Here is a 26468-nt window from a genome sequence, read left to right on the forward strand (position 1 = left end):
CATGCCCTCTATAATACCCACCACCTGGTATCCCAACCTCCCACCCCCCCCCCCCCGCCACTTCAAACCCCTCAGATTGTTTTTCAGAGACCATAGTCTCTCATGGTTCTCCTCCCCTTCCAATTTCCCTCAACTCCCTTCTCCTCTCCATTTCCCCTTGTCCTCCATGCTATATTTTATGCTCCACAAATAAGTGAAACCATATGATAATTGACTCTCTCTGCTTGACTTATTTCACTCAGCAGAATCTCTTCCAGTCCCATCCATGTTGCTACAAAAGTTGGGTATTCATCCTTTCTGATGGAGGCATAATACTCCATAGTGTATATGGACCACATCTTTCTTATCCATTCGTCCGTTGAAGGGCATCTTGGTTCTTTCCACAGTTTGGCGACCGTGGCCATTGCTGCTATGAACATTGATTGGGGTACAGATGGCCCTTCTTTTCACTACATCTGTATCTTTGGGGTCAATACCCAGTAGTGCAATTGCACGGTCATAGGGAAGTTCTATTTTTAATTTCTTGAGGAATCTCCACACTGTTCTCCAAAGTGGCTGCACCAACTTGCATTCCCACCAATAGTGTAAGAGGGTTCCCCTTTCTCCACATCCTCTCCAACACATGTTGTTTCCTGTCTTGCTAATTTTGACCATTCTAACTGGTGTAAGGTGATATCTCAATGTGGTTTTAATTTGAATATGCCTAGCATTTTTGATGGCTGCATAGGATGTTAACATGCTGCTATGCCTGTAATTTTTTGCTGGCCTGGTGAGTTGCTTGGATTCTTTTTTCTTTTTGCTATTAGCCATCAAACAGTTAATGTTAAATACAAACAGCTTGCTTCTTCATTTATTTCCCAAAACTTTCAAGCTTCCTCTTCCTCTTTTTTTTTTTTTTCATTTATTTACTCTTCAACAACCATTTATTCAGCACCTGCTTTATGTCTGGCATTATTCTGGTGCTGGGAATTCAGTGGTGAACAAGATAGAAGCCAGTACACATGGAATTTACATTCTGGGAGCCAGAGCATACAGAAAATTTTTAAAAAATAGATTTTCAGGTAATGATAAGAAGTAGGGGAAAAAATAAAGTAGGGAAGGAGATAGGAATGATAGGACTACAGAGGGGCTATTTCAGATAAGGTGGATGCAAAAAGCCATTCTCCCTAAGGAGACCAGAAATCTGAATGAAGTAAGGGATTCAGACTTAAAAGAGAGTAGGGGAGAGAGTTCCAGACAGATGAATGTCACATGCAATGTATTTTGCAGGAAAGAGACAAGAATTAACTAAAACAGTGTTCCAAACACATCCCAACCCAGGTTAGAACAAAAGAGGTCTCAGAATTGATGAGAAGCAACAGAGCATGATAGTTCAGAACATAGACCTTGGAGCTAGACTGCCTGGGTTTGTTTCCTGGCTCTGCCATGCAGGGTAGGCTGTGCAACTTTGGATCTCCATTAACTGTTCTATGCTTCAATTGCCTCACCTGTAAAATAGTGAAAATGTACTTATCTTGTAATGTTTTTTGAGGATTAAGTGAGTTAGCATAAGTAAAGGGTCTAGATCCACAACTGGCACTTAGTAAATGTTCAGCAGATGTTGGCTATTCTTATTTACTCAGTAGTAAACGAGGGCAGAGATGTACCTGTTCCATTCATGGTTAGATTCCAGAACCTGAAAGAGCAGTGCTTGGCATACAGTAGACATTCAACAAACAGTTGTTGAATGAATGGTTAATGAGAGTGACACACAAAGGTGACATTTGGGGGTGATGCTTATTATAATGACCTGAACTGATAGATAGGAAGAGAATAAGGAATGGTCAGATATCCTGAGGTAGGACAGACTTCCTCTCAAGGAAGAATAGACTAGGAAAAGCAGGAGACTCACTGATATTTTTAAGACAATCTGGGTAAAGACAACTTCAGATTAGGGCAAAGAGGTCAAAGTTGCTTGAGCATAGTGCAGATGACTTCTGATCTTCTCTGGTCGGACATTATACCCACAACACTCACAATATATGAAGGGTACTTGGCATTGTCCAAGTTGTGTTGGAATTTACAGAGGCCACCTCTTTGGGAGTGATTGTGCCTGAGAAAGTTTGGCCCAACCCAATAAGAATTTGGCAATTCACTGAGCTCAGGGCACATGAACCATCAATGTTTGCACACAAGCTAAGATTGGACAGTTGTCCAGACTAGACCAGAAGCAGGGGCATAGCAGTCAACACAGCCCAGTCTCTACCCTCATGCTGAGTAGGAGACAGGGACTTGGAATAAGTTATTACCAGTGTGCTGAGTGTCTCGAAGGAGAAGTACAGGATGCTAAAGGAAATATGGTAAGTTTAGCCTGGAGTTAGGGAAGTATTCCAAGCAGAAAGGACAGCAAAATCTCTGAAGCAGAAGAGAGCTTAGTATTTAAAGAAATGAAAAAGCCTGATGTGGTTGGTGGAAGCACAGAGAGCAAGGAGGAAAGGGGCTCAAAATAAGGCTGGAGAGATGGACTGGGGCCAAACCCACAGAATTTCCTATACCAAATTAAGGATTTGGGGCTTCATCCTAAGAGCAGTAAGGTGCCATTAAATGATTGGAGGCAAGGGAGCTACATTTGCATTTTGTAAAGGTTACTCTGAATTCGCGTAGGGAATGGAATTAAAAGGGGAAGAGTGTTGGCAAGGAAACCAGTTGGGAGGAAACCAGCTGAGAGATGGCAGTGCCTGGACTCTGTGGTGGTAACAGTAAGAGTGGTAGGAATTGGGAGGATTAAGAGCTATCCCAGGGACCTAAGATTCAGGACTCGGTGGGTCACATGTTTCTGGCATAAGCAACTGAAGGGATACTGGTGCAACAGCTTGTAAAAGGAATACTTTAGTGGGATTTGAAATGCCAATTGAATATTACCCCCACCTTAAAAGACCACCAGAGACGTGAGTCAAAGCCAATCAGCAAGGGTCGTTTATTGCAGGTTTGAACCTGGACCTCTGCAGCGCTCGTTGCCGATAACACCAAGAGGTCCAGAGCTGGGTCGGTACAGGATTTTTATAGACAGATACAAACAAGTTTCGGGTGGGGCTGAGCTTATTGATTGATAGTTTGAACACAATTGGGAGTCTCCTGGTGGAATGTTACATTCCTGCTATCAAGCATCCCTGTTAATGAGATTTAGGTTTAAAAGAAATTTAACTTTATTTACTTTTCCTTCTACCTCCGCCTCCTTCCGTTTCTCATGGAGGGGAGGGTGACATTAGGGCTATTGATAAGGTAACTTCTTTGTTGTAAATCTCAAGGATATTTGCAAACCAGGGGAGACTCCTACCTTGCAGGACTGTGATCTCTGCAAGTTAACTATTTATCGTTTTATGGCAGTCAGCGGTGCCTGAGGAATGCTACACATATGGAGGGGAGCAGGTGAAGGGGGGGTGCAAGGCGCCAGCTTTTGCTTTGTCCTCAGCCAGCCTCCTGCTCCTTCAGATTCACTGGGGAAAGATGAGAGGGAAGATCATGAGTTGAGTCTGGGATATAGCAGGTTTCAGGTATGGGGCATTCAGGTAAGAATTTCCAGGAGGAAGGATATAGCAGGTTTCAGGTTGGGGCATTCAGGTAAGAATTTCCAGGAGGAAGTCAGATTTGCAATAAATGGGTCTAGAACTTAGAAGATGAAGATGACCTAGAAATACATATTTAAAAGCTGTTTGAATGTAGACAATTTTGCAAAGGTGCAAGTGGATAAGATGACACAAGAATTGAGTAAGAAGAGAAGACCTGGGACAGATTTCTAAGAAAACTATAATGTTTAGTGATTGAGCAGAAGAGACAAATTCAGCAGACGAAGCTGAGAAGGAATGTCCAGAAATAGGAGAAGACCCAGAAGAATACAACACAGACCTGGGGTCTGAATTCCTTCAGGAAGAATAGACAAGTCAAAAGCAGCAAAAGATGCTGTAGAAAAATCAAATAAGATTAAGTCTGAAAAGAGTCCAGGGGCTTTGGTTATAGGGATGTCTTCGGTGATCTAAGAAGTGAGGATTTGCAGGGTATGGGAGGAGGTTGAAGAAGGGAGATGTGGTGGGAGGAGAAGGATATATTGTTTATAGACAACGTTTTCAAAAGTTTGCCTGCCAAAGGGAGGAGATAGTAAAACATCACCAGGGTGTAAGTAGCATTGTTTATTTATTTTCTTGTATGGAGTATTTAAAAAGTATATTTACATGCTAATGGAGAGGATCTGTGACAATGGGAAAGACTGAAGATAAAGGAAAGAGAGAATATTCAATAGATTCCTGAAGCGACAGGAAAGGATGCACAAGTGAAGAATGTTAATAGGAGAAATGGCATCTTTAATTGTAGCCAAAGGAAGGGAAGGATGTTCTTTCTGGCTTAAATTTCTGTAGGAGTCTTTCAAGGAAAGAGCTGTGATCATGTTCCAAGCTAGCAAGTGTATGATTCGCTTAGACTCTGGGTCTCCCCAGACATTCAAGATCAGCAACAGTTAAGGCTGTTTACAAGGCAGAGTTTTTTCCTGTCTTGCCTCACAGACATGCGCATCCTGACACAATGGCCCATCTGCAAGATTTTTAATGCAACACGGCTTCCTGTGCTTTTTAGTGCCAGAATAGGTCCAGGGAAGTGCTTGCTTTTGTTTCAGCTAGAGATCGTTGATTTTGCCTCCAGGGTGTGCGAACTGCTTTAGAAAACATACTTTGCCAGTTTATATTGCTGTCATTCCAAGTGTCCTTTCGGAGCATTCTCCTGTACTCTGATTGACCTGTCCTGTATTTGCTAGCCTTTGCACATAACTTATGATTTGATTTTTACAAATGTTTTCTAGTTTCATTAGAGTTTGCATTTCTGTCTCTCAGGTTTGATGCCTTTAGTGGTTTCTGGAAGTAGAGGGGCAGCACATCCTTTTTTTATGTTATCATTATTTTGGAAGATTTTTTTCAGTTTTTGAGGTATAATTGACAGAACTGTAAAATATTGAAAGTGTACATTGTGATGATTTGATACATGTATACATTGTGAAAGACTTTCCCTATCTAGGTTATGAATATATCCCTCACACCTCACACGTTCATCTCTTTTTTTTTAATATTCCACGTAGAAGTGATACTGTGTAACATCAGTATTTACCTTGTTCTGTCTGACTGACTTCACTTGGCATAATGTCCTCAAGTTTAAGGGTAAACACCAATATTTCCTTCTTTTCTTGTGGCTGAATAATATTCCCGTGTTGTGAGGAGGGTGTATGGGCGGGTGGGTGTGTCTCACATCTTCTATATCCATCCATCTATTGATGGACACTTAGATTGTTCCATATCTTGGCTATTGTGAATAGTGCATCAATAAACATGGGGAGAACAGATGTCTCTTTGAGATACTGATTTCATTTCCTTTGGAACTAACATAGAAGTTCTATTTTTAATGTTTTGAGGAATCTCCATACTGTTTTCCACAGTGGCTGCACTAATTTACATCCCCACCAGCAGTACACCAGGGTTCCCTTTTCTCCACATCCTTGCCAACGCTTATTGTCTCTTAATCTTCTTGATGATAGCCATTTTATCAGGTGTGATGAAGTCCCAGAACCTAAGTCAGGTTCGGTGGGGTGAGGTTCGGAGCTGATGACTAAAGAAAGAATTCTTAAGACATCTTTGGTGCAAAATGGTGGTTTATTAAAGCACAGGGACAGGACCCGTGGGCAGGAAGAGCTGCTGCCCCGGGTTGTGAGGAGTGGTTGGTTATATACACAGGAGTTGGGTAGGTGAGGACAAAGGGGTGTCCAGAAGGGCTATTGGGGCAAAGAATACTATCAGGATATTGAAGGCTTTGTTACTATCAAGTAAAGACAATTGAGAGTCTCCTGGTGGAATGTCACATTCCTGCTATCAAGCATCCTTGTTCATGAGATTTAGGTTTAGAAGAAATTTAACTTTATTTACTTTTCCTTCTACCTCCGCCTCCTTCAGTTTTTTATGGAGGGGAGGGTGACATTAGGGCTTGAGGAACTGAGATCTGTGTCTTTGGAAATTGGGCTATTGATAAGGTAACTTCTTTGTTGTAATCTCAAGGACATTTGCAAACCAAGGGAGACTCCTGTCTTGCAGGATTGTGATCTCAGCAAGTTAACTATTTATCCTTTTATGGCAGTCAGGGGTGCCTGAGGAATGCTACACATATGGAGGGGAGCGGGTGGAGGGGGCGTGCAAGGCGCCAGCTTTTGCTTTATCCTCAGCCAGCCTCCTGCTCCCTCATCAGGTGTGAGGTGGTATCTCATTGCTTTTTTAATTGCATTTCCCTGCTGATTTCTGATATAAGCATCTTTTCATGTATCTGTTGGCCATTTGTACATCTTCTTTGGAAAAGAAAATGTCTACTTAGTTCCTCTGCCCACTTAAAATCAAATTATTTGGGGGATTTTTTTGTTACTGATATGTAGGAGCTATTTATATATTTTGAATATTAACTCCTTATCAGATGAATGGCTTGCAATTTTCTCTCATTCCATAAGTTGCCTTTTCCTTTTGTTGATGGTTTCCTTCGCAGAAGCTTTTTAGTTGATGTCATCTTGTGTCTTTACTTTTGCTTTAGTGGACTTTGCTTTTGGTATCAAATCCACAAAATCATTGGCAAGAATTTGCATTTCTATTTCTCAGTCTCCTGGATGCTTTCATTGATTCCTGGAAGTGGAAAGAGTAACACTTTCTTTGCTCCATTATTTAAATAAAATCTGTTTATCAAATTTTTATTTAGAACATTTTTTGTTTGAATGGGCAATATGTTATACAAGATTTAAAACACACTAAAGGGCATATTTTAAAAAAGAGAATTATTTCTGTCTACCCACCTCTCCTTTCCAGAAAAAATGTCCAAACCTGTTGTCTTGTGTTTCCTCCCAAAAATATTTTGTTATGCTCAATTAAAAATATATAGTCTTTCTTCTCCCTTGAAAATGGTAGCATATCACATATGCTATTCTGTGTCATAATTTTTTTAATGAATATATCCTGAAAATCATTCCAGGTAAGTACTCTTACATTTTCCAATAACTGTTAGTATTACGTTATATAGAAGTGCCATAATTTAATTAGCCATTCCCTTCTTGATGGGAAGTAAATTCTACGGTCACTACAACACCTTCTACATGCACTATAGGTTCAATGCTTCAAAGTGAAATTGCTTTGTCATGGGGGTAAGCATTTTTAGTTTTGAACAAGGGATGCTCTGTATAACTATATCAACTGGCACCCACCCGAGCAATGGATGATACTGTCTTTCAACCCACATCCTCCAAAACATAATTATCAAACTGTCTTATCTTAGCAAATCTGATCCGTGAAATAATATTTTAGTATAGCTTTATTTTGCATTTCTTTCATTTTGAGTATTATTGGACATCTTTTCAAATATTTATAAACCATTTGAATTTTCCTTTTAGAAACTAATCATTTTTCTATTGGTTTGGTCTTTTTCTCATTGATTTTTAAAAGTTCGTACATGTTAATGAAATGAGCATTTTGTCTATGATATGACGCAGTTTTTTTTTACTTTACTTTTTACTTTACTTTTTCTCAGTTTTTTTTTTTTACTTTATTTGACAAAATGTTTGGAAGATTTTAAAGGCTTACAAAGATTATAAATCATTACAAAAATGTGGTAGTGAAAATAGTTTGATCTATGGAACAGAAATGGACACTTGCATATGAAAGTATATGGGCATAGATGGAAATAATTTATGACAAAAATGAAATTTCAAATCCTTTGGAAAATTAGATATTATGTAATAAACAGCATTTTTATAAATAACCAGAGGTTGGAAAAAATAAACTGGATTAATATCTTAATCCTTACTGAAAATAAACCCCAAATGCACTAAAATTTTAAGGGAAAGGTAAAGCTACAAGAGAACTAGGAGAAAATGTGAATAGGTGTTTTTTAAATCTTATGATGAGAATGGCTTATAATGCAAGGCATGAAAACAAGTTAACATAAAGAACAACACGGATAAATTTGATTACACATAATTTTTTATTTATGTATAGGAAAATGAAACTTAGCAAAATTTGGGAGCATATATTACTTCTATAAGTTCCTTTCTTTTGAAAAATATATATAGCAAAAAAATTCAAATACTACAGATGCATATACAAAGAAAACTATGTCTGTCTCATACTAAAGAGACTTGATGCTCCCCAGTGTCCCAGTGCACTCTCAGTTTCTCATGTATCCTTCTTGCTACATTCCATGCATTCACACACACACACACACTCACACAGGTCACATATATATGAAGTTGTGTTTTTTTTTTTTTAACATTTCTGTAGGTAAATCAAACTCACTGTTTTTCAAAATGGATTTTATCAGTTGTTTCTAGTAGTAATAGTAGTAGTAATATAATCAATGGACAGAATCTTTCCTTGCCACGTGGGCTGGCATATCTGCAGAGTGTGTATCTTACAGGAGCATTTATAGATAGACCTCTATAGTTGCCCTCTGTTGAAGTGGCCCAGTTGCACATCCACATGGAGCTTTAATGGAAGCAGCTAGAGATGAGCCTGTTGCTTAAGGAAAAGATCAGAAACTCAACATATAATCTGGTGGCAGATAACATAGCGATGGTTTTTTAAGACCATGGGGCTCAGGGAGATTACCTAGAGAGGGGAAAAAAGAAATATCAAGGAGAGAATGCTTGAGATCTCCAACATTCAGAGGCAGGAAAGGGAGAGACAGGAACTGAAGTTGAGAAGAAGTCACTGACAAGGGAGAAAAACCAAGAGGTTATGATGTCCTGGAAGGGATTTCGAGGAGAACATTACAAATTCTATCAAATGCTGTGAGAGCAGAGTAAGGGGATAACTAGAAATTGATTATTTGAATGTGGAAGAGGTAAAAAGCCTGATTCCAGGGGTCAGGGAGGAAACAGAAGTGAGATATTAGAGAAAGTTAAATGTAGAAAACTCTTACAAGGAATTTTGTTGCTAAGGGGACAGTAGATGAAGAATTACAAAGGTCCCAGGGTTATCTTTTGAAAAGTGGAGATACACTTAAAGCATGTTCACGTGCTGATAAGAATAGTCTGGAGGGCAGAGAAAGGGGATGACACAGGCCTTGAGCAGGTACACAAATAGGAGTAGAGTGAGCTCGTGTGCTGAATAAGGTACAGAACATGGTGATAAACTTGTAGATTCCTTGGAAACTCAGTGAAAAGAAGAAGGGGAAGTTCTTTTGTGAGTGATTTTATATTCTGAGGGAAATCAAAAGATGCTGGTCAGCAACGAGAAAGTAGATAGGGGAAGGTTGGAGGATAGTGGGGAAGTGAGAAATGTTAGCCTGGAAGACTGAGGGAGTAGACTGAAATGGAGAAACATGGCAGGATTTCTGGACTGTGACAAACTGGGACTCATAACTTGCTAGTGGGACCAGTCAGCATGGTTGTATAGTTTTTCTAACCAGGTTTACCTGGTTGGTATAGATGCAGAAGAATCTGCATGTTCAGGGAAAGAGAGGAGTGGAGAAGGGCAAGAGAACTAAGGGTGTCTGCAAGGGGGTTTATAGATGGCTGGACATGAAATCTAAGCCAGGTAAATGGAGAACTAAGAACATGACTTGGGGGTTGGGCAATTAAAAAGTGTAGGGTCCATGCTTTGGGGGACTGAATGGGGACAGAGATTGGACTGCACTTCCTGGAATGAAGGAGTTCAGAAAATAGGCAAAGGTCATGAGCAGGGTGCTGGGGCAGAAACTGCCAGTGGTATTAGTATTGACAAGGTTTAGGGGATGACCAGGGGCTCCCAGCATAAGAGGATACATGCCTGACAGCTGTCATTGACCACACCTGTGATACAGAATTGGAGGAATCCGAACGGAGGTGCCCACCCTGCTTGACCACTTTGGCTCAGAAGTATTTGATCTGGGAGTGCTGCCCCATGTGGGTGAAGCTCAAGACACTTCTCTTTGGGATTGTGACAGACCCTTTTGCAGAGCTCACCATCACCTTGTGCATTGTGGTGAACACAGTCTTCATGGCCATGGAGCACCACGGAATGAGTGCCGCCTTCGAAGCCATGCTCCAGATAGGCAACATTGTGAGTGTGCTGCCAGCCTTTGCCCAGCTGTCGTGGTGGGGGGCTTTGGATGGGGTGGCAGCATGTCTTCATTCAATGGATGTTGATGGAGAGATGGGAGGTGTTGGAGATGTGGTGGCACTGAGAGAGGAAGTCAAGCCTGGAGAGCCAGGCTGAGCTGGTGCAAATTTCTTTCAGATGAACCAGCACAGGGAAACGGACCTGGAAAGTCCTGACCAAAAGGCAGCTAGCTCCCTGTTTATAGAACTTAGGTCAGGTGCTTGAATTCTCTGGATCACAGCTGCATCTCCATTGGAGTTAGGATAAATGTCACTTTCACATCTAAAGACAGCCTATGGACTTGCAAAGTTTCCTCCTAGTTCTATTGCTTTTATGACTGCAAAACACAATGGTGGTGGATTTTTCAGTGGCATCATTTAAGGGCAGACAGAGTGGGGGAGGAGCGAGGAAGGCAATGGGAGGGAGGGAACATAGAAATGTGGTTGCTGTTGTAACCAAAGCACTAGGGAGTCAGAACTTTCCTTTTGTATCTGGTTTGGACAGGATGTTACTTTGAGTTGTCCTTCATTATTTCTTTTTAGTATTATTTGCTTTTAACAAGATAAAATCCATACTGGACTTCACTACACAGTAAGCAGAAGGTAACAAGCTCAGGATCCTGCCTCCATGTTTACTGCAATGTCTACCCCACTAGAGGTAGCCTATTTGGTCTTCCAGGATCATCCCGCTCCTCCAACTCCTCGTGGGCTGCAGACTTAAGTAGAAAGGAAGTCTCTGGAAAATGTGACTACTCTTCCTTAGAAAGCTCTCCTTCTCCCAGAATCCAGTGATGTGAAAAGGATTCCAGCAGGTTCTGGGATGCTATAGAACCATCATAGCTAGCCATTATATTTTGGCAGCACCTGGGATGAGAGGCCACATTCTACTTTAAAGTTGATATGAAGAGGGGAAGTGGAAAGAGAAGGAAAATCCTATTTCCGAGAAGTCAGCACAAACCACAGAAGGTCTTTCAGAAGAGACCTCAGAGCCCACACTCTCATTTTGCAGCTGGAGAACTGTAACAAGAAATGAAAAAGGTCTTCACCATTGGGACAGAGCATTGTGACATGTTTTAAAAAGAAAGCAAGAAAGGCAGGCAGAGTTTGGTGCTTTGTCAGTGTTATCTCTACAACACAACAATGCTGTGAGGCTATCACCACCCTCACAGCCCCAAAGAAGGTACTGAGACTAAGAGAGATTGAGTATCTTGCCCAAGATGGCACAGCCCATGAGGATGGAGCCCATTGACCCAGTCCCAGTAGGACACAGGACCTCAGCCCACCCCACCACGCCTCACTTGTCTGCAAAATGCACTCAGTTCATGCACTTTGAATTAGAGAGTTGCAGTCCGTGGTATCAGGCGGATCACTTAAACTCCCAGCCTTTCCTTCTGTGTAAAGGCAATGCAACCACCTCTTTCCCAGGCCAGTGATAGACATTGCTAAGAGCAAATGAGAGAATAGCACCCGATCCTTCTTCCCTACTTATCTCCCTTTCCTACTGCTTTTCCCACGACCTGAGCCTGGGCTTGACCTTTCTCAGTGTCAGAACCCTGCCCTTTTTACAACTAAAGATACCCGGAGCTGAAAGACTTTTAGAACTTATTATTATTGCTCTAGTTTAACGGCTATTATTTATTAATGAGGTAATATTGGCCAGGACCTTTGCTGAGAATTGTGTATGCATTTTCTCATTTTATGCCCATTATACAGATGAGGAAATTGACTCTGTCTGCTTTCACAAGCTGGGACATGGCTAAGTTGGATTTTTCTCTGGGTCTGTGTTGCCCCACAATCCCAGATTTTAACTAACTGAACCAGATTGACTTCTCATTTAGATAATTATGTAATAATTATTATCCTAACGATCTTCCTCCTCTACCACCATTCACATGAAAACACTAAAGCCTGGGTTCTAATGCATAGCTCCTGAACACTGGTCCAGAGTCTCTCTGTGCTGTCACATTGAGTGTTTCCATCCACAGTCATTCAAGAGCCCACAGAGTATTAGGAACCTAAGTGAAAACAAAGTCAAGTAATTTGTTATTTTATTTTAAACTAGACATTTCCCTGTTGCCCTACTTGTCATTGTCCCCTAACTCCACAGACTCTACTGAGATGGATTCTTCTTTCCAACCACAGGTCTTTACTGTGTTTTTTACTGCTGAAATGGTCTTCAAAATCATTGCCTTTGACCCCTACTACTACTTCCAGAAGAGGTGGAACATCTTTGACTGCATCATTGTCACTGTGAGCCTGATAGAGTTGGGTGCGGCCAAGAAGGGGAGCCTGTCAGTGCTGCGGACCTTCCGCTTGGTAATGTTCTCTCTTGGCGACTTGGGGAGACTCCCTCCACATTCATGGAGCCACACCTCTGGGAACAGATGCTGTCATTCGGGGACCTCAGCAGCCAGCAATCTCTTTCTCTCCTGTCCCTGTGTGGAGGAGGCAGGGCATGGTTCCAGGAAGCTGAAGACTCGGTCCTTTTTATTTACTCAAAAGTGGGGTATGACTTCTCAACTCTGGGCCTGGTCCCCCTCAACTGTACCCTCTTGCTCTCTTATCAAATAACAATAACAGTGATAATCATAGCAGCTACTGTTTCTTGAGCACTGATAATGTGTCAGGCACAGAGCTAACCCCTTGACATACCATGGCATGTTAGGATGGGCTAATTACATCCTCAGTATTCTCTTAGAGCCAACCAGGTCCAGTGTCCATCTTTGGAGAGAGAGAGGACAGAGTGAAAGAGAGAATGTCCAGCAATCTCACAACATCCACTTCTAGGCCAGAAGGTCTGCTTGGGGCCAGCCAGCAAAGCAGCACTGAGCTCCCCGGCTTGGTTTATCTGCACTGGGATGGCAAACTCAAAGGCCTGCAGGAATCAAGCAGATGATGATATAAAGATGGCCAAGCAAGAGATCTTGGCACTGAATAGTTGTCCCACATACACAGGTAGGCAGACCCAACACAATGCTTGACTCCAGGGAGGGGCATTTACATAGGAGTCACAGAGATTTATGCCAAGGAAGTGTCCCTATCCATTATTGTCCTAGTCTACAGCTTTTCATAAGAAACAAGAAATCGATACTTTAATGTGGGCTACTAATCCAGTTTTTTAAAAGGCACTCTAAAAGTCAAATGAAGCATATCCTGGGACACATTTGTGTCATATACCACCAGTTGGTGACATCTGTCTGAAATGACGTCTTTCATTGTCCTATGGAAAAAAGGGCATAGTGGGCCTACAGAGCCCTGTACTCATAATGTGGAAACTTGAGAAGTTAGGAATTAAAACAATTTTTTTAGTGATTTAGAAGGACAGATTTTTTAGAAAAATGGATTTTTAGAAGACAGATTTCTCTAAGTACCTAGAAAATGATGTCAAGAGGCAGGTACCCATTAATGGTCCATGTCAGATCCCCCATGCACAAACATTGAGGGAGCAAGAGTCCATACTCCCTATGCCCTTGGAGGGCCTGAAGTTAGTTTTCTACTACAATATGAACACTTTTGGCACACTTGGGGAAATACAAGCTTGGTGTTTTCAAATCTACGTGCTTATTTTGCTGACTCCATGAAGCCTATATTCTCAAACAACTACAAATAGGCAGGTTTATTCCATAGCCTTGGCCTACAGAATTCTCCAGGGACTTGCCTCTCTGGTCCCACCTTCCTGATCCTGACACGCTGCTCATCTCACCATTCCCTAACCACGGCTACCACCCCCATGCTTTTCTGGGAGCCATTAGTCCTCCTCCTCCACCACCTTCCCATTCCTCATTAAGTGACTGATAACATGGTCTATCAATATTATGATACGCTTTAAAGAAACTCAACCACCTTTTGGCTCTAGCCCTTCACATTTTTGTATTTGGCAAAACCCTATCAAATATTGAAGCTGAAACCCAATATTCCCTCTGTTGCGCCTAACCCTGAGCTGTGGACATTACCATAGAAAATTCACACAACCCATATCGTCAGTTTCATCATTTTTATTAATAGACTTTATTTCTTAGAACAGTTTCAGATTGTTCATAAAAATTGAACAGACAGCACACAGAGTTCCCATATACCTCCCTTGGCCAACCACAGACACACAGTTTATCCTAGTATTATCATCTTTTGTTGCTTACAAGTAAGTCTTCAGTGGTCTCCCATTGCTCTGAGGACAAAATCCAGAGTCCTTTTGATGGTCTCCAAGGTTGGCAAAATCAAGACTTGCTTACCTCTGCAAACAATCTCCTTTTGCCCACTTCACTCCAGCCAAAGAGACTTCCTCTCCCTCTCCTCACACTTAACAGAACTATTCCTGCCTCCGGTCCTTTGCACATTCACTCCCTCAGCCCAGGATGATTTCCCCTGTCTTTACTTAGATCATTCATTCTCATTTCTCCTGGCTCAACCCACACATCACATCCTCAGAGAGGTTCTTCCTGACCACATTATTTTAGGTTGGATTCTCCCAGCAAATTAATCTGTTTTACACAGTTTGCAATCATCTGTGAGACAAAAACCAGGGTTTCCTTGTCTACTATTCTATCACAATGTCCATCACATAGTAGGAACTCAGTAAACACTTGTTGATTGAAAGAAAGGAGGAAAATAAGGACAGAAGGAAGAAATGAAAATGCTGTGTCTTCCTTTTTGCTTTTTGCTCCCTTCAAAGTAGCATTGCCTCCCTTCCCATCACTGATATCCTGGCTCCATGCATCCACTGGTCTGTCCTTTTAGCAATACCACATGTCTTAAGTCCTGCAGTTGCCTTGAGCATGTCTGTGTCTATAAGGCAAGTCACCCACCCCATCTTATTTCTTCAAGAATATCTTAGCCCCTGCACCTCTGTATTCATTTTAGAATCAACTTGCCAAATTACATCCCCACATACACACAAAACTGTTGTTCTTTTCTATTGGGACTGTAATAATTTATACATCAATTTAGGAAGAAATGCAACCTTTACATTATGTAGTCTTCAGACCTATGAAAACAGCACACTTTCCATTTTTTTCAAACTTTCAATAGTTGTATAATCTCTCCCTAGAGTTTTATAATTTTTTTCCATTAGGAATTTTCTCCATCTTTTGTTAGATTTATTCCTAGATATTCTCTAGTTCATTATGCTATTATAAATGAAATCTCTTTTTAAATGTCTTTTTCTGAGTGTTTTTTATTAACATTTTGCTACATAGTACTTTTGTATCCAGAAATTTCTCATTAATTCCGATTTATCTATACAGTCTTTCAAATTTTTTAACACAATCATATCATATGCAAATAATGAGTTTTGTTTCTTTTTTTCTAGTGCTTATACCATTTGGTTCTTTTTTTTTCTTTTTTTTTCTTTTAATTTTTTATTTCTTTTCAGCATAACAGTATTCATTGTTTTTGCACCACACCCAGTGTTCCATGCAATTTGTGCCCTCCCTAATACCTGCCACCTGGTTCCCCCAACCTCCCACCCCCCGCCCCTTCAAAACTCTCAGATTGTTTTTCAGAGTCCATAGTCTCTCATGGTTCACCTCCCCTTCCAATTTCCCTCAACTCCCTTCTCCTCTCCATCTCCCCTTGTCCTCCATGCTATTTGTTATGCTCCACAAATAAGTGAAACCATATGATAATTGACTCTCTCTGCTTGACTTATTTCACTCAGCAGAATCTCTTCCAGTCCTGTCCATGTTGCTACAAAAGTTGGGTATTCATCCTTTCTGATGGAGGCATAATACTCCATAGTGTATATGGACCACATCTTCCTTATCCATTCGTCTGTCGAAGGGCATCTTGGTTCTTTCCATAGTTTGGCGACCGTGGCCATTGCTGCTATAAACATTGGGTACAGATGGCCCTTCTTTTCACTACATCTGTATCTTTGGGGTAAATACCCAGTAGTGCAATTGCAGGGTCATAGGGAAGCTCTATTTTTAATTTCTTGAGGAATCTCCACACTGTTCTCCAAAGTGGCTGCACCAACTTGCATTCCCACCAACAATGTAAGAGGGTTCCGTTTCTCCACATCCTCTCCATTTGGTTCTTTTAACTACACTATTGTGATGATTAAGATGACCCGTATACTGTTGAAAGAAAGTGTTAATAGCAGACATCCTTGCTGTTTTCCTGATCTCAAAGAGATTGCTTTCAATATTTCACCAAGTATAATGTTTATTTTTTTTTTAAAGATAAAGAACAAAACTTTTATGGGTTTAGGAAGTTCTCTTTTAAGTATATTTATCAGGAATGGATATTTAATTTTATCAGACAACTGTCCTCCATGTATTAAGATAATCAAATGATTTGTCCTTTAATGCATTGCAGTGGTGCATTATATTAATTGATTTTCTGCTGTAAAATTAACATTGCCTTCCTTGGATGAACGTAACTTGATTATGATACATTTTTCTATACAATGGAAGTTTCAGTTTTCTTATAATTTGCTTAAAATTTTTGCATCCTTATTGATGAGTAATATTTGGTCTATAATTTTCCTTCCTACATTGCACTTGCCAGGTGTTAGCAACTAGCTATCAAGGTTGCACTAATTTCCATAAAAAGAGGTGAGAAAAAGTCCTCTTCCTCTATACCCAGTCTTTGGATAAGATTGAAATTACTTACTCCTGATAGGGTTGGTAGAATTTACCAATGAGGCCATTTGAGGTCAAAATTTTTCATGACTGACTTAATTTTTTTACTGGCTGTGCGACTACTCAGGTTTTCTGTTTCTCAAATTGGTTTTGGTAAGTTATAGTTTTCTAAAAATTTCCCTTATCTAAATTTTCAAATTTTTTGGCATAAAGTCGTGTGTGCTATGCCATTATATTTTAAGGGTCTATATCACCTGCACTTATGTTACCTTTTTCTTTCCTTAAAAATGGTGATTTGTGCTTTCTCTCATCTGTTACTATATTAGCCTTGCCAAAGGTCCTCAATTTAATTAGTCTTTTCAAAGAACCAACTTTTAGCTCATTGGTCTCTTCTCCTTCATTGATGTTTTCTATTTCAAGTAATCCTGCATCTTATCTTAATTACATCCTCCGTCCTACATGTTTTACACTTTTCTAACTTCTTAAGATGGAATTTTCAACCTATTTTCCTTTCCAATATATTCAATGAAGACTTCATTTCCTTCTAAGAACTGCTTTAATATGTAGAATTTTCCTTATTATTTGGTTTTAAATATTTTCTAATTTCAAATTTGATTTCTTCTTTGACTCAAAGGTTAATAAGAAGCATAGTTCTTAATTTCTAGTTATCTTCATGCCATCAAATTTTAGCTCAATTGTATTACACTTAAGAGAACATACACAGCTTGTTCAATGCTTTGAAATTTATTGTAATTTTCTTTTGGCCCAGCATGTTGAAAATGTTCCTTATTCACTTGAAAAGGTGTCTTCTGCGGTTGTAGGGTACAATACTCTGCATATATCCATCAGGTAGAGAAAGTTCATTGTGCAGTCCAAATATTCTACATCCTTGCTTATTTTTGTCTGCCTGTTCTAGCAATTACTGAGATGGTAGTGTATAAAAATATCTCCCACTATGATTATGGCATGGTCTGTTTCTCCTTATGGTTCTATCTTGAAGCTGGGTTATTAAATGCATACATATTTTAAGTTGTTATATCTTCCCTGTAAAGTGAAACTTTTATCAGTAAGAATTGACCTTCTTTCTCCCTAAAAAATGTTTTTTGCCTAAAAAAAAAAAAAAACCTCATCTGCCTCATATTAAAATTAAAAGACTCTGTTTTCCTTTGATATAGAATTTGCATGATGTATCTTTACCCATCCTTTTTTCTATGACTTTTGTATACCTTTAGGGTTTTAATATGAGTCTCATAAATAGAATACAGTCAGATTTTGGATTCTTATTTACCTCTGACAATCCAATCTTTGTCTTTTAACCAAAACATTTAGCTCACTTACTTTATCATGCATACTGATATGTTTGGATTTGTGCTTATCATATTTTGGGTTTTCTGTTTGCTTCATCTGTCCTAGTATTTTTGTTCCCTGTCTTCCTCAATTCTTTCTTTAAGATTTTATTTATTTATTTGAGAGAGAGCACATGAGCCGTGGGGGAGGGGGAACAGAAAGATGGGGAGAAGCAGGCTCCCTGCTGGGCTTGGTCCCAGGAGCACAGAATCATGAAATGAACCAAAGGCAGACACTTAACCCACTGAGTCACCCAGGTACCCCCTCTCTTCCTCAATTTTTGATTTATTTTGGACTGTTTATTTTTTCCTGTTCCATTTTCCTCCTTTATTAGTTTGCGAACCTCTCTGTATGTATTTCTTGAGGGGTTACCTTAGGAATTATTTAATTAAAGTCAAAAGTTAGCTAAAACCTCTATTTTCCAAGACCACTTTCACTCCATATACCCCTTCCCGACTTACTACTGTGCTAAGCATTTTAATTTTATCTTGTTTTTAACAAGCTATATGATTCAATCAATCATAAATAATTCCCAACTTACTCATTTTTTTAAATTTTTTCAATTTATTTATTTTCAGAAAACAGTATTGATTATATTTTCACCACACCCAGTGCTCCATGCAATCCGTGCCCTCTATAATACCCACCACCTGGTACCCCAACTTCCCACACCCCCGCCACTTCAAACCCTTCAGATTGTTTTTCAGAGTCCATAGTCTCTCATGATTCACCTCCCCTTCCAATTTACCCCGACTCCCTTCTCCTCTCTAACTCCCCATGTCCTCCATGCTATTTGTTATGCTCCACAAATAAGTGAAACCATATGATAATTGACTCTCTCTGCTTGACTTATTTCACTCAGCAGAATCTTTTCCAGTCCCGTCCATGTTGCTACAAAAGTTGGGTATTCATCCTTTCTGATGGAGGCATAATACTCCATAGTGTATATGGACCACATCTTCCTTATCCATTCGTCCGTTGAAGGGCATCTTGGTTCTTTCCATAGTTTGGAGACCATGGCCATTGCTGCTATAAACATTGGGGTACAGATGGCCCTTCAGTTTACCTGTGTCTTTAAGCACAATTTTTAATGAATGTAAAGAAAGTTGATAATTAATAGTTACTTTTTTTCAGTTCATCGAAGATTTATTTATTCCATAGTGTGAGTAGTTCCTCAGTGATGAGTAGTAAGCTTTGGATTTTAACTGTTGTTCCTTTCTCTCTGGATACTTCACTTTGTCTTTCTGCTCTGTAATGTCATTAGTATGTGTTTAGCTATGCATTTATTTATTTTTTCATTTATAATGCTTAAGATTCTTTGATTTCTTGAATCTACAGGTTTGTGCTTTTCTTCAGTTCCAGAAAGTTCCAAGACAATATGTGGGCAAATCTAGCCTCCACACCACTCTTTTTGTTCTCTTGGACTTTTATTAGATGTATTAAACTCTCCCACTCTATTCCCTGTGTTTTTATGGCTTTTTGAAATTTTCCATCTATGTCTTTCTGGCTACCTTCTAGATAATTTCTTCTGTATATCTGCAATTCATTAATTCTTTTCTAAACTGTATCTATCTTATGTGAAATTCCTCCATAGATTTTTTTAAGATTTTTATTTATTTGACAGAGAGAGATCACAAGTAGGCAGAGAGGCAGACAGAGAGAGAGACAGTGAGAAGCAGGCTCTCCGCTGAGCAGAGAGCCCAAAGCGGGACTTGGGACCCTGGGATCATGACCTGAGCTGAAGGCAGACACTTATCCCACTGAACCACCAGGTGCCCATTCTCCTAGAGTTTTTAAATGTTGTGTTATATTTTTCATTTCTGGAAGTTCCATGTGGTTATTTTTCAAGACTTATTATTTATAATGTTTTGTTCTATTACCATATCTTCCAGTTTGTGGTTTATTTCTTTAAACATATTATATCTTCTTATACTGTTGTCTCTGGCTAATAATTCTATTACTTAAGGAAATTGAGTGGCAGTTTCCACATACACATCCTGGATCTCTCTCCCTCATGATGCCTCATTATTATGTATTTGTTTGTTTTACTGCAACTCTTTGACACTTTTGGATGGAGGTGCTTTGAGACCTGGGATGCAGACTGGTTTCTTCAGAAAGTATTTGCATTCACTTCTGCAAGGCACTTTGTAGTTTTTCTCTAAATTAAATTCTCAGGTTGAAACAACTTAGTAGTGTGAATTTTAGCCAAAATCCTGTGTGAGCACCACATTGGGGATCTAAATTCTCAGTGTCAGTTTCCCACTTTCTACCTGGACTAGACATTTAATTTTACTGGCATTCCCCTGGGTTTATTTCTGGTTTGTCTTTACATGGAAGTTAGAGCTCTTTGGGATCTAGTCTTAAAAGGGGGAAGAAATTCCTGTTAGACCTTCTATGGTAGACAGAGATAAGTTTCCTGCTCCCCATGCTTCATTAGACCATTAAAACCTATGCTAGATTCACTCGGTTTTGCAAATGTCTTTAGAGAAAAAGCTAACTTCAACAATCTGTTTCTACATCTGAATTCCCATATTTATTTAATTTTTGGCTAAAGAATTTACTTACATTACTGATAGACCATCAACACACTTTAGATTTTATTATCCAGCATTTTTAAAGATTTTATTTATTTATTTGAGAGAGAGAACCAGAGATAGAGCAGGAACAGAGGGGGAGGGGCAAAAAGAGAGAGAGAAGCAGACTCCCTGCTGAGCAGGAAGCCTGATGCAGGACTCCATCCCAGGACCAAAAGTAGACACTTAACAATTGACTGAGCCACCCAGGCATCCCTATCCAGCATACGAAAGAACTTTTTGATGGAAAGGAAAACCCAAGGGAAATCCAGTGTAGTCTACCATATTACCTTGTCTATTGATATTTGTCATAAGGTCCACTTCATCATCAAGTGGTGACCTCCCCGGTAGAGGACAGACTTACCTTTAGATTTATTTTTCACTCTATTCTAAAAGTAAAGCATCCTAATTAAAGTAAATTGAAAATATAGAGAAAAATTTAACTCTAACATCCAAGATATTTGGATATATTTCCATACAAATATGCCTATTTTATCAACTTGGTATATTTCCTTCTAGTCTTTTCCCCTCTAAATAGATGTTTTTATATTATGAGATTAACTAGAGAAATGGTTAATTAAATGTAAAGCAATATTCAGCAGCATTTAAAAGCAACAATTTATAAATCTTATGTGATATTATAAAGAAATTCTTTTTGAGGGACACATGAGTGGCTCAGTCAATTGTCTGGCTTCAACTCAGGCCATGATCCCAGGGTCCTGGGATGGAGCTCTGCCTCAGGGTTCCTGCTCAGCAGGGAGTCTGCTTCTTCTTCTCTCCCAAATAAAGAAAGTCTTAAAAAAAAAAAAATTATTTTTGATGTATTGCTAAGCTGGGCAAAGTGCAGAGAAAGCATTTGCATGGAGGTAGAGGTGAGATTCTCTGGAATCGTGGACACATGTGGGGCTGCTTTCCTGGACCCCTCACTCTAGACACCAGCAAGAGCCAGCCAGCTCATTCAGGGGCTCTACAGCAGGCACTCTGTAAATGTGTGTTGACTGATAGCTAACACTAGGGCCCCCAAGCTCAGATATCTCTAGAACAGCAAGTAAAGGGCTCTTGTTCTCTTGCCTTCCATAAAGACAATAAAAGAACTCATAGAGGACCACTCGATTCATGCCCCCTAATGACAATTACACATGATTTGCTTGCAGTTTAACAAAAGGTTAATTATGGACTACAAATTCCTACCTAACAGGATTCTAATATTAATTTCTAAACTCCCTACCCCCACCCCAACTAACTAAGGAACCAGTGGAAACTTGGATTAGATTAAGGCAAGAGTCATGTCTGGTCCTTAGCTTATGGCCAGTGAGCATGCCCGTGTGTCCCTCACTGTCTCCAGTCGTGCCCCGCAAGGGCCCTACTCCAGTCTCTGCCTTTGCACTTGTCCAGAGTTTACTGTGAGAGTAGAAATCTGCGGCAATGATGTTGCTAAGGAAACTTGGCATTCTCCCAATATCCTCCACAAAACAGCTCCATCTAGTTTCCATTGCTCAGTGTTTGTTTGAGCTTATATGCTGCCTCTGTGTTTAGTCTACAAAACTGTTGTTTTAGGCTCTGCTTCCAGTACAAGGAGCATAACTTTCAGGTTGGGTCTAAAGTGAACATAGGGCATTGCACGCCCCTCCCCCATAGGAATGGAACTTCCTGCATAAGAGGATTAAACTTCCCTTGGGCCTTACTGTTGTGTGGCTGCTGAAGTTATTGTTGCACTGTTCTGATTGGCATTGCATCTTAACCCCTACGCCAGAGTCCGATTTTTACTAGGTGCTCCATAAATACCCATGACAGTAGAACCCAGATATTTCTTTCTAACAAATTAAAGAAACACACAAATTTTTTTAAAAGTCTACACATCTATATGCATAGTGTTTATGCTCCCTTGTGGGACTTAGCATGTTCAGGTTTACAATGAAATCTTTTTGGGTCTTTGCCTATTTTTCATAACTAAACCACTAGTTCCATGAGGGCAAGAGCCCATATACCTCTCTCTGTATACCCCACAAGTTCACACAGCACCATGCACCTGCATGGCTAGCATTCAACAACGTGAAACAAACAAACATGCAAATGCTGGGTCCATGAAATCATATACTTGCCATTTCAGAGCTGGTGGTGGTAGCAGATGCTGTCCATGGCCCCAAGATGAGAACTGCCCTAAGATATGATTCACCAGTACTTCTTAAATACAGTGGGTCCTGACCTCCCTGCAAAAGGCTAAGCTTACATCAGGTTGAAAGTGGGTCATTCTCACTTATTTGTGAGCTCCATCATGCCACATAGAATAGGTTAACATTCAGGAAGCCTGTGGCTACAGAATAGAATATCTATGGTAAGACCATCGCCTCAGTATAAAACTCCTAACTTCCACAGTTGCTGAAGCATGTTGATACATAAGGACCCATGGAAGGCTGGTCATATTTTTAAGTAACTGATGACAGAAAGAAAGGTCTCTAAAAGCAGCTTCCTGGGAGCATCCCCATCTTAATAAAATGAGCTGCCTTGTACTTTTTCCTGACCTTTGGTTTCAGGTCAAAGCTTGAGTAAAAGGGATGAGAACAGTAGCCAGGACCTGACAGTCTCTGTTTCCCTGCAGCTACGGGTCTTCAAGCTGGCCAAGTCCTGGCCAACCTTAAATACGCTCATCAAGATCATCGGGAACTCGGTGGGGGCACTGGGGAATCTCACCATCATCCTGGCCATCATTGTCTTTGTCTTCGCTTTGGTTGGCAAGCAGCTACTCGGGGATAATTACCGTGACAATCGGCATAATATCTCCGCGCCCAATGAAGAATGGCCACGCTGGCACATGTATGACTTCTTCCACTCCTTCCTCATCGTCTTCCGGATCCTGTGTGGAGAGTGGATCGAGAACATGTGGGCCTGCATGGAAGTTGGCCAGAAATCCATATGCCTCATCCTTTTCTTGACAGTGATGGTGCTGGGGAACCTGGTGGTAAGTGCTGAGCCTCCCTGGGGGCACTGTCTTGGGGACAATGGAGAAGACTTCTGGGTTGTCCTAAAAAGCTTTGAAGTTGCACATTTTTATGCCCCCATCATACCTCCCTGACTGTAAGTCTTCAAACTTTGCAAAGTCATGTGGGGCATGTTCTAAGAACTGTCCATAGGAAGGTAACCTGACTTACTGGCATGAGCACATCGGAGAAGGATGGAAAGACCTGTTTAGAATCCCAGCTCTATGACTAGTAAAGCTGGATGACCCAGCACAAGAGACAATCTCCTCAAGCTTTAATCTTCTTCAAATCAAGAAGATAGTGCTTATTCATAGGCTTACCCAGGGAATTAAATTACAGGAGATGACATATGCAAATTGCCTAATGCACTGTCTAGGCCACAACAAGAACTCAGTAATTGTTAGCTGTTTGTTGAAGAAAAATTTCCTTCCCCACTCTAGTGGATCTCAGGAGATATTTTTCTTTAGGGCCATGAGAGCTGACTGATTTCTCTGAGCTACACTGATCCTAGCTATGAGCAGGAGGGCGGGCACGATGAGACAAGGTGAAAGGGAGAAGCTGGGTCATGGACAACAAGCAATGCCATAATGTCAATAACAAAATCCACTCCCACATTTGGGAGCACCTCACTGAAGACCTTTCTGCCAATTGCCCGCACTACCCCCCCCCCTTCTTTATCCTAGTTGGCTCCATGACCTCAGCTTATCTCCACCCACTGCGGTTCTGGGCACCCTTGCTGTACCAGTGCTGGCTGTTGTAGGGGGACATGTGGACCCTCAGAAGCCGCTTTCTTACTGCCCTGAAAGTCAACCAATTTGGATTCTTTTCTATGAGAGTCTTACAGACACAAGAAAGCTAAACCAGAAGAGATGAAACAACAAACCCAAACTTTTCAGTCTTTCCCACCTGGGGCCTGGAGCCAAAGATGCCTTGTGGGGACAATTCCCAAGTTAGGGGGTTGGCTGAAGATCCTTTCTTCCAGGCTGAGCTCAGCATGCCTGCAGAGCTACAGGGGCCCCTAACCCTCAGGCAGGAATTTTCTCTTTCTGAGCACTCTTAGAGCTCTCAAGTAGTTTCCTCTTCACGACCATTCCAGTAGGATGGGAGTCCCCACTCTCTGCTCATTGGAGAAGAACATGAAGTTAGAAACAGCAAGGAGATTACCCAGGACCCCAAGGCAAAGAAAAGAACCCAGGGCTTTGGCAGATGACAGCAGTCCCAGGGTAGACCTGTACGTGTTCCTTTCTGCTATGCCTGAATGTCCCTTGGTTCAGCAGGGCTGATCCTTCTCTATGGCAGACAATGTGTTTCCAAGCCTTGTCCACATGAGGCAGTTTGCTTGGGACATCCCCAGGACTCCCTTCAGTGGCTCTCAAACTGTCCATCCCCCCCAGAAGGAAAGCACGTTGGGTAGGCAGAGAGAGGCCCAGGTGTGGCTGTCTTGCCCTCTGGCTGGTTGCCAACCTGGCAGACTATGGAGGAACTCAGCTTGTTTGTCAAGCCATCATTGCTTGCACTCCTACTCTCCAGGTGCTCAACCTGTTCATCGCCCTGCTGCTGAACTCCTTCAGTGCTGACAACCTTGCAGCTCCAGATGAAGATGGGGAGGTGAACAACCTACAGGTTGCCCTGGCACGGATCCAGGCATTTGGCCATCGTACCAAGAAGGCCATCTGCAGCTTCTGCACCAGGCCCTGCCTGCTGCCCTGGCCCAAGACAGAGCCCCAGCTGGTGGTGAAACTCCCACTCTCCAGCTCCAAAGCTGAGAACCACATTGCTGCTGATGCAGCTGTGGGGAGCCCCAGAGGGCTTCCAGTGTCCAGAGGCCCCAAAGACGACTACAACGACTTCATCACCAACCCTAACATATGGGTCTCTGTGCCCATTGCCGAAGGAGAATCTGACCTTGATGACCTGGAGGAGGATGGTGAGGAGGATGCTCGGAGCTCCCAGCAGGAAGTGATCCCTCAAGGGCAGGTGAGAGTCCTCCCACGGGACAGCCTGAAGGCCGGAGTGACAGGGGCAGAAGGAAAATTTGAATAAGGAGGTTGCCCAACATCCAGACTGGTACAGACTTGATGAGCCCCAGGCAAATCAAGTCTATGGGCACCCAATGTCAGGAAGCAAATACCATGCCAAGTTTCTGGAGGAGGTGGCCTTTGAGCAGAGCCTGGAAACAAGGGTCAGAATCCCCCAGGCAAGTGAAAACAGGGGCAGGACCTTAGTCTCAGACCACTTTGAGGTTCTTGGGATTGTCTTTTGCACAACTGTCCCTCTTACTTTGCCCAACTCAGGCTCTGTGCCTAAGATGCTAATGAGACTCCTCTAAGAACTAACAAGACTCCCCAAAGAACAAATGTTATCCAAGACTGAGATTCATCTGATCTTCATCAGATAGGGAGTCCTGATCATCATGGGACTCATTTATCCAGATTTTCCAGACAAAGGATGTCACAGGGAAATGACACTTGTTCTTTAGGGCCCCAAAGAATTCAAAGCACATTTAAGCCTTTTGGCAATATATATAATTTTAAATACTTTGCACAGTTCCCTACTACCTTAAGCTGCTGTATCAACTCTCACTGACCTCTTCTCAGTGACTTTGGCACGGTATGGAAGGCAGGGGTCCTGTGGGGTCTAGAGGCAGGCAGGGCGGCTGTCCAGGCCACTAAGTGGCCTCAGACAGCTGTGCTTTGAGTCTGTAGCTCTACCACAGCCTTCCTCCCCTGCAGCTGTCACTTCTCTTGTGTTCCAGCAGCTGCTATTATCAGCTGCCATATTTTACATGCCTTTGTGTGGGTGACAGCCGAGGGCAGGGCATCACCATCCCCGGAATAAACGACATGAACTTCATGATGACTGTCTCCACTCA

The 26468-nt window shown here is 41.3% G+C and overlaps 1 protein-coding gene across 3 annotated transcripts in view; it reads left to right on the forward strand.

Annotated features, from left to right (window-relative positions):
• Window positions 1-26468, forward strand: part of SCN10A (sodium voltage-gated channel alpha subunit 10) — a 100423-nt gene that overhangs the window by 47057 nt on the left and 26898 nt on the right. For all 3 annotated transcript variants that reach the window (XM_059162051.1, XM_059162053.1, XM_059162054.1), the window contains 4 exons: window positions 9844-10082; window positions 12263-12436; window positions 23218-23577; window positions 25127-25573. In XM_059162051.1, the coding sequence (XP_059018034.1) occupies window positions 9844-10082; window positions 12263-12436; window positions 23218-23577; window positions 25127-25573 (1220 nt within the window). The remainder of the gene's footprint in view (window positions 1-9843; window positions 10083-12262; window positions 12437-23217; window positions 23578-25126; window positions 25574-26468) is intronic.

This window comes from Mustela lutreola, chromosome 2 (assembly GCF_030435805.1).
Source record: "Mustela lutreola isolate mMusLut2 chromosome 2, mMusLut2.pri, whole genome shotgun sequence".
Lineage (NCBI taxonomy): Eukaryota > Metazoa > Chordata > Mammalia > Carnivora > Mustelidae > Mustela > Mustela lutreola.